This window comes from Lepidothrix coronata, unplaced genomic scaffold (assembly GCF_001604755.1).
Source record: "Lepidothrix coronata isolate B3197 unplaced genomic scaffold, Lepidothrix_coronata-1.0 Scaffold7, whole genome shotgun sequence".
Lineage (NCBI taxonomy): Eukaryota > Metazoa > Chordata > Aves > Passeriformes > Pipridae > Lepidothrix > Lepidothrix coronata.
In genome coordinates this window covers 1,520,811-1,531,386 of record NW_016690187.1, presented here as the reverse complement: position 1 = coordinate 1,531,386, position 10,576 = coordinate 1,520,811, and the positions used below count along the sequence as shown (strand labels likewise).

The window sequence follows — 10,576 nt, the reverse complement described above, 5'->3', positions numbered from 1 at the left end:
AGAGCCCAAAGCAGAAGAAGCAGGAGCTTGCTGGTGCAACCATTTTAAAAAGGCACTAATCAGGGGTCAAATCCCAAATTCTGTTTGGTTTTTTTTTTTCCAGGCGAGAGTTCCCATGAGTTAAAAAATGAAAAGGCATATCACATGCCTTTTCTAGAAAACTCCTTCATTACGTAACACGTAAAATGTCCTACCACTACTTTTTCCCCTAAACTATCCTGTAGAATATAAAAAAATGTGAAAAATAGTAATTACAGGCCCCATTACATTAAACTGTGGTGCCCTCTGGCCTTGACCACTAGACTGGGAAGGAAGAGAAAGTGCTCTGGGTGACCAGAGTTAGCACTGCCAGGATTATATCTTTGGCCTTGTGCATCTTGATGAATATTCCTGCATGTTTCCTTGGAAGCCTCTTTCCGATCTGAAAACCACACGCAATAAAACCAGCCCCAATTCATGTTTAGGCTGACTCTGTGGTTCTTCCTCGTGTCTCCGTATTTTCCGTCTTCATGTCCTGCTGTCGCAGTCCTCTTGATAAGTATCTGCCTCATAAATGCCTGTCACGGGGCTGTAAATAGGGATGTGGCGCAGAGCTGGATGCGGAAATAGACGCTCGTCAACTTTGCGGCTCTTTTTATAGAGCTGCCAAAGCGAGGCAGCTGCTCGCCGTTCCCGTGACAACCTCTCTCTGACTGTAGTTGCTTGCGTTCTGTTTTTTTCCAACTAACTGATTTTTCTGTCTCTGCGATGTTTCCTGTGGTTTAACTAGGACAAAAGTATAGCATAGTGTCCTTGTTTAGTAATGAGCACGTGCTGTCTGCAGGCTTTGAAATAGACACCCCCGATAGCTTCGGAAGAACGTGCCTCCACGCTGCCGCTGCAGGAGGGTGAGTAGCTGTGGCTGTAGCTGGTTTAAGTGATGCTGTGGCTTCGTTGCAGGTTTGCTGCCAGCCAACTTGACTGTGTCACCCCCAGGGGAATTTATTGATGTGCAAGGGAAGCGAAGGAGCCTGATGTCAAAATTGAGTCACTTGAGGTTGTCCTTTGCTACTGCCCTCGTGTTGGGGTGTGCTTGCAAAGGAAAGGAGATGATATGAATCCCTCTGCTGTAGTGAGCTGGGTTGTGATTTGAAGCATGGGTTTCAGGCATAGGGTAAAACTTTCTTATCATACTGATGTGAAGACTGCTTCAGCTTCAGTGGGGTACTGCACACTCACCTAGGCCTGCCTGTTGGCCACAGAAGTCACTGAGGGCCAGCAATCTGCAGGAAATCATCAGTTCCTAGGGCACAGCAAGTGAGGAGTAGGAGCTGTAGATCTGGGAAGCTGCTGGCAGGGATTATTCCTGGCCTTTGCCTTTGGACTGTGTCCTTGTCCGAAAATACAGCTGCGCAGTGGTGCCCATCAGATTGCAACCTTGGAGTCCAAATGTAGTTCATCTCCCTCTTTGATTTTTCAGGTGCAAGTTTAAAAGTTTCTAAAAGAGAAACCAACCCAGATCCAACCAACCAACCAACCAACCAACCAGTGCCCAACCTCCAAATTAGAAAGTCAAAAGGCTGTCCTTCTCTCAGGGTGATGCATTCCTGACAAGTGCTGGGAGGCCAGAAATGGAAATTGCAATGAAAACTGAAATATGTCAATTTAAGCTGTAAATGCAGCATTCAGTTAGTTTAAACATTTCCAAACAATTGTCAGTGAAGTGCTGTGATGTTAACCTAGCAGAAGGACAAAACATTTGGCAAGCATTGAGTTTTGACTCTTCTGTTGAGTACTTTATGGCTCAGAAAACAGCTGAAATGGAGCCTTGGCTATAGCCCATCTTGGATTCTCTGTGTTTATATCAAGCAGAAATGCTCATCTACAGCAAATACTTGGCAATCTTTCTAGAAGTTTCTTTTTCTTCTCAGTGAACCAAAATATATATTACCAAGCTTTTGTTACTACAAAAGAAAAAGCTAATAAAATCGATCCAAATATTGGTTTTATTATTCCTGTGGTATTACTCTTCCTGATACTTCTCTCACATTAATAGAAGAGATGTGACAGTTGCTTGGATGGAGGTTATTATAATGTAGTTCAGATGCTACCTCTTTGATAAGGCTACACCCCCAAAGCATAATAAAAACATCCTGGAAGTCTTAAAGAGAAGTAGAGGCTTCATAAGAAGCAAAAGTGGCTCATGAAAATAAACCATATTTTCCCAGTGGTTTACTATAATTGTCACACTAGCAAGTGTTTTTATTTTTAGTACGTTGTGGTGAGTGTTCTGTAGTTATTTTATGCAATTGCAATTTAGAGTAGGGATCAACATACTCCAAAATATTGCATAATTGCATCCAGTCTTTTTTTTTTTTTCTATAGCTAGAGATATACAAAAGGCATTAGTTTTTTCCTGACACGTGCCTGTTACTCCCATTACATTAATGGGAGTTGCATGGGTGCTAGGAAAAGAACGTAATTCAAAGGCCTGCTCATCTGAATGTGAACACAGGTGATTTATTGCTTCTGTGAATGACAAGGATTCTTGGAAAGTGCTGTACTTCTTTGTGTCATTTTCTGGCTTGGAGTCATACCTTAATTTGCTTGAATTACAAAAGATGTGAGAATTCAGCTGATTTTGTTTCCTATTAAAAATTACCTGGCTTTAAACAAGATGAAGAAACAGCTATGGTGTGGTGAATTCTCCCCCACTTATATAAATGCCATGTTGATATGACCATCACTTTAAATAACTATGCCCCTTATTCAGCAAAGCGCTTGGAGATGTGCTTAGATCTATCAATAGTCCACAAATCATGTGGGAATAAACCTAAAAGTGACTCTTGTGGTTTTATCTCACTAAGTAAACAGCATCTGAGCAAAGTGCTTACTGCTGAATGCTTTGCTGAATGGGGGTGGATGTCGTTAAATGTCACCTCTTCATTATTAGACTGGCATTTTAGAAGCAACAACTTTCTTTATAAGTTCTCTTATAAAATGCCAGTTCAGTGTGGGAAGCACTAGAGTACAGCTCCCATTGAAAATCTCCAAACAGACTGAATTCTGATCACATTTACTGTGCTCTCTTTGGAAAATTAGTTTCTTTTTCTCTTCTACAGAAGAGAAGTTTGAGGTTTTTTAGGAAAAAAAAGGAAATAGTGTTTTTAAAGCTTCATTTTCTGTTTGATAGAATTTCATGTTGTAGTTGCTGTACCCTGGTTTTGCACAGCAAATAATACAAAAATGATTAGAGTAACGTTTTCCTTTTGGGGGAGAGGAGGCAATACAGATGTAAACTTCTGTTTTGTTCATGTTTTATTTTCTTTACTTTTCTTTCCAGTAATGTAGAATGTATAAAACTCTTGCAAAGCAGTGGAGCAGATTTTAATAAGAAGGACAAATGTGGAAGGTAGGTAAAATATGAAGCTCTTTTAAAAAAGAAAGAATCTATCAGACAAGGAAGAAAGGCCACATAAGTCTGGAAATCATATGTTCTATGAAAAATGGCAGTAAAATAAAGTAGTTTGGCATTCTCTGCAGAACTCTTGCTGCTGCAGTTATATGCCAGACAGACAGGTGCAGACTTTATTAAATACATTAAATCCATCCCACCCTCTTGAGGTTTCTGTTTTAAAAATATCACAGGTTTTTTTCTTAATGTCTAAATTCTTGTGCTTGTGTGCCTAAGACAAGCCTGGATTATGATGGTAGAATAGCTGTCACTTGATGTGCTTCCTGGAGTATTTTCCCCCCCATGAAGCATTGCTATGCCAGCTAAACAAGATGCTGCAAGGGACACTGTGCTTTGCTCTGCCTCCCAACTGGAAGAAAGTAGCATGTATGTAGAGCCACAGCAGAGGCTGTCACTGGGAATAGGTTGTTTGCAAGACACTTGCTGATGATCTGTATCCTATTAGACTTTGTAGGAGCACCAGAGCTTCCTATTAACACAATATTTTGTTAAATTCCCATAAATGAAGGTGCTGATATTGACCGCTGGAAATCTGTAGGAATGCAAGACTTCAGATTTATCTTTATCCTTGGTTGTGCATATTGGAATATGAGGTAACAAATTGCCACTTACGTTCCAGGACACCTTTGCACTATGCAGCTGCAAATTGCCATTTCCACTGTATTGAGACACTGGTGACAACAGGAGCCAACATTAATGAAACAGATGAGTGGGGCCGCACCCCTTTGCACTATGCTGCTGCTTCTGACATGGACCGAAAGTAAGAAAGCCTCTGCATAATTCTTGGTTTGAGGAGTGTTTTGCTAAATCAGAGTCATTCTAGTCTTTTCATGTTGCCGTGTAGTTTGAGCCAAAAAAATGATCCCGCTAGCAAAGGAATTCCTCTCAGATGTCTGCGTAGCTCCACACTGAGCGGCTCTGACTATAAGCCAAATCCCCAGGTGATGTGGGATTTTGCCTCCATGGTTTACCTTTGAAGTAACACACAATTTTGCAGCCACCCTGTCCTACTAAACTAATTTCACAACGTTTTGCCTTTCTGTTTTCCTCTGTGTGGTTTCCTCACAAGAATAAGCTCAGTGAATTTTCTACATCTGCTGCACGTTCATCAGAAGGGGTGGAGTGAGAGACAGCAGGAGAGGTTTTACTAGATGGGCTGCAGTTACAGACATCTGGCCATCCTGACGGATTTTGGGATAAGATGGGATAGATCTAACCATCAGTCTCACTCCACTGTCAGAGCTGATAAAAATGCTCACCCTGCCCAAACAGGTTGCTTTTTTAGAGAGAGGTCTGGGGAATATCCTTTGGCAGATCATGGTGGTGTTCTTGTGAGAAAGGGGGAAAACAGCTTAGAAATGCTGTGGTTAGTGACTGCAATTTTAATTCCTAGAGAGTTGCATATTTTGGCAATCTCTTCCTTATAACATACTGTATAAAACAGACTCAGTTATCCAGTTAGTTCTTTCTTAAAACTTAGCAACCTGTATTTATTTTAGGTCATCCTATGCTTCTCTGTCTCATTTCTCTAGACACTAAGAAACTAGTTTTTGGTTTCTTGTGTAGTGAGGTCTGGTGAAAGTACATCTGCATCATTCCCAGCAGAATACCACCTCAAAGCCACAGTGGGAAAAGTTTGGTTTAACTTTATGGCAGAGTTTTGAATGCCACATCAGAGCCTTGATAGCTTTTGCATTATTTGCTATGATAACACTGATATAAAGAATGTCTTCCCCGTTGTCCTCAAAACTAAACAGTGCTGGGAAGAAGGAGGCAGGATTCCCAAAGGTCTGTGCTTGGCATTAAAATGAGGGTAGGCTTGTAGGAAGGCTTTCGCCACTGGCTGTTTCTAATTCTGTCTTACCAGGGTGAGGTGTTACTTGGGGTGTTGAGAATGATGATTCAGTGTGTGTTTTTCAGCTTTTGGTTCTAGGTAGATGAAATTCCTGCATTTAAACAAGCTCTTGGTTAACTTCAGGATGTATCTACTTTCATCCCTCCTTTAAAAAAGAAAAAGCTTACTTTAGTCACATCCTGAACCTTGGTAGGAATATATGGCCTTTATTTGCCCTCACAGTCCAATCCTAAATTGGTTCAGATGTGGTGATGCTGTCTTCTCATTAATTTTTTCAGTTTGAGATGTTCTGGAAGAAGCCTTGTTACATAGATGAAAAGCTATTTGCAGTCCATGATTTTATAGGTCAGCAATTTGTTTTTCCTGCTGTATGTCAAAAAACTCCCAAGGTCAGGCAATCTCAGTCCAAAGAATATTCATCATTAACTTTGGATGTGGGCAGTTAATGAACAGGGAAAAGTCTTGGTGCAGTGAGGTTGCCCTATTGTTTCAGCTATTCTGGTAACTGTTGTTGTTTATGATTTTCAGAAAGTATCCTTTCCAGCAACAGAAATCACACAGCATTTTCATTAATGAGGCAATTGCAGATTCTGACTATGTACTTTTTCTCTAGATCATGGCTTATTCTGTTCAGGGAATCTTATTTTTGGGATCTCACTGATTTTTAGTTAACTGAAAGAAGATGCAAGTATGAATTCAGCATAACACAGGAATACTGCCTATGAGCTTGCAATGTTAATATTCAGGGGAGTTATTTTATTAATAATTAAGATTTTTTTTTTCTGAGTCAGTGGGCAACAAACCCTGAGATTGTAGAACAACCCATTATTGCTAGCACCTACAGGAAGAATGTCAAATCTTGATATTACAAATGGGAAATGGCATATTAAAGATAGATGTACTGTTTTGTGCAGGATCCATTTGGGAATATTGTGTATTATATTAGGATGGAAATTAGCAAACTGTCTTTTTACCAACCTTTCAAGTACTAATCCTTGATGATAGCAGATTGGAAACGTATTCTGTGTTATCCTTGGTGGCCAAGAAAGATGGTGATCACAAGCTCGTGATTGTAAGATCGCAAATTGTAGTCTGTCTGCTGTGCATCCAGCTGGGAAGCAGAGGTGCCAAAAATCATTGGGTATGCAGGAATATGATGACATGCTGAGCTCTTTCAGAATTTCCCTCAGAATCTAAAGAACCTGACCACAAGATCACACAGTGTTGCCAAGGTATTTGACAGAAGGTGAGGGGATCAGCTAATGCAGATTCAAGATAGACCAATTTAGTATCAGTGAATAAAGTTGTTCTAAATCCTAAATGCTAGAGAAGAACTAGTAGGTTATTGTATGGAGAAGCAAGGTGTGGTAATCCTGAGTTATTCTCTTGAAAAGAAAAAAGTGGACAACATTGCTGTGGGGGAAACAGAAGGATTCTAGAAAGTGATGATCAAACTGTATCTGATAGAAACCAGGATATTTTTTTTTTCTTCAGGCATTTACTTGTGGGACAATAAACTACCAGGTTATAGTTGTCTCAATAGCTTGCAAAACTTAGTAACTACAGACCCATGCAGTACACTCGTTTAACTTGTATAATTCTTACTATTGACTGGAGGAGATCAGCTCCTTGAAGATGAGATTGGGGATGGGTGGCAGACTGCATCAAAATCACCAGTATGATACTTTGAAAATAAGTTGCATTTTTCTGTCCTCTATGCTAAGAAGAAAGAATATTTTAGGTAACTCCCATGAAAATGCTGAAGAACTTGAAAGAACCACTGAGATGAAGGAAAAAGAAGCTGCATTGTAAGTTTGGTGTCAAAAAAGCAGTTAGACTTCATTGCTGGAGAACACCACTGCTTTGGTTTGCAGTTTTACACTCTGCTCTTGCTTGTTCTTTGCTCTGCTAAACACAATGCTTGGCTTCAATGAGGGCTAACCTGTAGAAAAAAGCTCCACCCTCTTCTCTGTGCACATATGCCTCAATATTTCTGTTTCTGTGCTTGTTGCCGTTTCTTAATGGAAAATGTACAGCTTCAGTAATTTTATAATTTTTTTAGTATCATGCACTGTCTTTAGTATCATGCACAACACAGTATGTATACTGCAAAAAGAAGTAGCCAATGGCTTTCTCAATGCATTCACTGGGATTAACATTTTCATCTATCTGCTTAGTGATTTTTTTTTAAAAAATATCCCCTTTTTCATATGACAGCCTTACATTCACTACAGATCACAGCCTATGGAAGAAAAGACTACTACTAATAATGGTGGTATCTTGATTGTATAAGAGAAAGTAGTAAGAGCTAAAGAGAGCAAAAGAGATCTTTTGAAAAACATAATTTAAAAAAAGCCAACAAAGAAGAAAATATATTCATGTATGCACCTGTCAGAAAATTAACTAAGTTAAGGCTTTGTTCTTCAGCCTGCCATAGTGCACGTTTGGAGGCTGATGGTCTGATATATGAGTCTTTATCTGAGCAGTAGCAGTTCCAGGCTGTTTACATCATGGCACAGAGTTGCGTAGTTTTCTTTCAGGTATTGTAGTAGAAAACCATTTTTGTAATCTAGAGAAGCCAGAAAAGTTAGGTTGAAGATTTTTTCATGAAGATGATCCTCAATGATGAGTGGGGATGTTCTGATTTTAAAAAAAAAAAAGGTGAATGTGAGGAGCTATTGGTGAACAGTGATTTGAGATGCTGCTACAAATACAGGATTCACAACTGCCAGTTTTGAGTGCCGCTTCCAGCTGCAGCAAAGGAAGAGTCTGTTGAATATTGTGAGCTTGCATTTACACTGGTGAATTATCCACAGGTGTCTAGAGTTCCTTCTACAGAACGATGCCAACCCATCCATCCAGGATAAAGAGGGGTACAACACTGTGCATTACGCTGCTGCATATGGGCACCGGCAGTGCTTGGAACTGGTGAGTGCTCGGTTTCAGAAGTCTCTGTCTGCTGTTATATTTGTGCATATGCTGATATTGTGAACTCCCCTGATGGCTACTATTGAGTTGTTTGGATATTTGGAAATCTGTGAAAACCTGCAATATGGTGCAGTAAACTCAAATATATGCACCCAGATGTATCTTAAAAACAAGTTCATCTTGATTATCCAGTACTTATTCAGCAAGCTGGTACTTAAATGTTGTCTTTGAGTGGAGTTTTTGTGTGCACAAATTAGTTTTAACTGTGATCAAAATACTCCCAGTCTATGTGTATGCACCAGTAGTAAGGGCCAGTTCCTGGTGCATAACAGAGAATGTGCCTTATTTAGCTGACACTTTATCTGACCTGCAAACTGAGAGAGTAAATAGTTTTTGTCAGCTGCATACCTGCCGTTTCTTTTTTGCCTCTGGTGAAACAATAGCAGCATTGATAAAATTACCAGAATCAAGATTAACCTTGTATGCAATGTAACCGGTTTTTTTCTTTTGTTGTTTTTTACTATTTTCTGCCCGAGTGATTAGAAATTGCATCTTATAAAAAGCCAAAAATTTTTAGCCAAACATTGGATTTAGGAGATGTGTGGTGTGGATTTACAGATATTTGTGACTTGTAAAAGTAAGTGTCATGAAGATGGGTGTTAACTGCTTGATATCCAAGGTGATCACATATAAATAGATTTTAATTGTTTTAAAAAATAATAAAACTCTATTTAGAAAATTGTGTAGATATTCATGCTTTGTAAGAACACTGTGTGCTGTTTAGTGTTATATGTTGTTTGGTTCTTTCTATGTTGAAGAGTCAAAGTATTTAATTATTGAGGAGGAGCTCTGCACAGCACATGCTGCTTTCACACCACATGTGCCACCACAGGAAAAATGCTGCAGCTGGCCTGTGGCAGGATCCCAGCAGCTTGGAAACCTTGGGCAGTAATTATGCCAGGGCAAGACTGGGTCAGAATTTCAGGTGGGATGTTAAGCCTTTTTAGCTCCCATCTGCAAGCAGGTATATTCAGGACACTTAAAATATCACTGCTCCTTTGTTGCTTGTGGCACTGAATTTGGCCTTGCCTTGTTTAGAGCCTTCTCCCAGAGCTGATCTCTGGTGACTCTGCCTGTGAGGAAGGAGGGGTTCTCTGCTGAGCCTGACCTCCATTTGGAACAAAACCAAATGTTCTTGGCATATATAGAGAGGGGAGTGCTCTGTGCTGTGTACAAGCCCACACATGTATAGCCACAGCAATGTGTAATGCAATCTTACCCATGTCTCATCACCAGATTCTCGTATGACTTGCACAAGCAGATACCTCCATAAAAGCATCTTCACTGGGGGATTCTCTTTCAGCCTCCGTATCATAGTCCCTGGGTGCCATGAGACACAGATCAGGCATGGAGCAAGGTCTCTGTTCTTTTACTTGTTGCTGTGTGTGTTTTTGGCAACATATGACAGACCTGCTATTGAATCCTTGTTGCTTAGGCTTGGCAGACAAAAGAAAGAGCTGGGAATGCAGTGCATGTCAGAGGTGTTGGGTTTTCTTTTAATTTTGGAGGGTGAAATGCAAACTGTGGGCTAGAGACAGCTGTGCAGCAAGTGTTCTATATTTGGACAGAAAAAATTCCATGTTTTTCCATTTGAGTCTTCCTGTATTTGTGACTATAGCTGCAGTATGGAAACCCAAGGTCAAGCGTCATTTACAGAGTTAGTCACACAGCTGTTCTGTGTACAATGGAAAAGTGCTATGAATTTTAGTCTTTTGGAGGCATGGGACCAATGTTCTGTACTAAGATGTCGACCTGCAAGTTTTGGGGGGACCAGGATTTTGCCATTGGTATTTAGAGTCTGACAAGCATCTCATTTTCTCTCTGGAATACAAAAGCTAAATGTGTCAGAAAGCATTTCTGCTCATCCAACAGTAGGAGCAGGACCTGTCACCTTTGCACTCACTGTTAGTAGAAGGTGATTCAGTTTTGTTGTAGTGAGCTACCACGTCCTGAGTTTAGTAACTTTGTATTTGATAATGCTGACTAACTGACTGATACAGGAACCACCATTACACTGATTTCTTTGCAATGCTAGCATTCAGGATGGTAAAAGCAGTCTTGAGTAGCTGAAAGGTAATTGTACTGGGAAAGAATGCTTGTGCTTGAGTTTATTCACTTATTCCAACATGAGACTCCCAGGTGTTAAGCCAATTGTAGTTTCCTGTGCTGCTTCTGATAAAGTAGTGTCATCTAAATAATAATGGCCAGTCTTCGCGAGCGAAGATTTGGGAAAGGTCATTGACCCTTCGAGCCTGTGCAGTGGATTTTTTAGGTGAGAC

The 10,576-nt window shown here is 40.2% G+C and overlaps 1 protein-coding gene across 15 annotated transcripts in view; it reads left to right on the top strand.

Annotated features, from left to right (window-relative positions):
• Positions 1-10,576, top strand: part of ANKRD44 (ankyrin repeat domain 44) — a 137,244-nt gene that overhangs the window by 93,868 nt on the left and 32,800 nt on the right. For 6 of the 15 annotated variants that reach the window (XM_017836517.1, XM_017836588.1, XM_017836496.1 and 3 more), the window contains exons 12-16: positions 770-887; positions 3,323-3,391; positions 4,074-4,214; positions 7,034-7,117; positions 8,126-8,237. In XM_017836517.1, coding sequence (XP_017692006.1) covers positions 770-887; positions 3,323-3,391; positions 4,074-4,214; positions 7,034-7,117; positions 8,126-8,237 — 524 coding nt within the window. The remainder of the gene's footprint in view (positions 1-769; positions 888-3,322; positions 3,392-4,073; positions 4,215-7,033; positions 7,118-8,125; positions 8,238-10,576) is intronic. The other 9 variants (XM_017836609.1, XM_017836525.1, XM_017836507.1 and 6 more) reach the window with 5 other exon arrangements.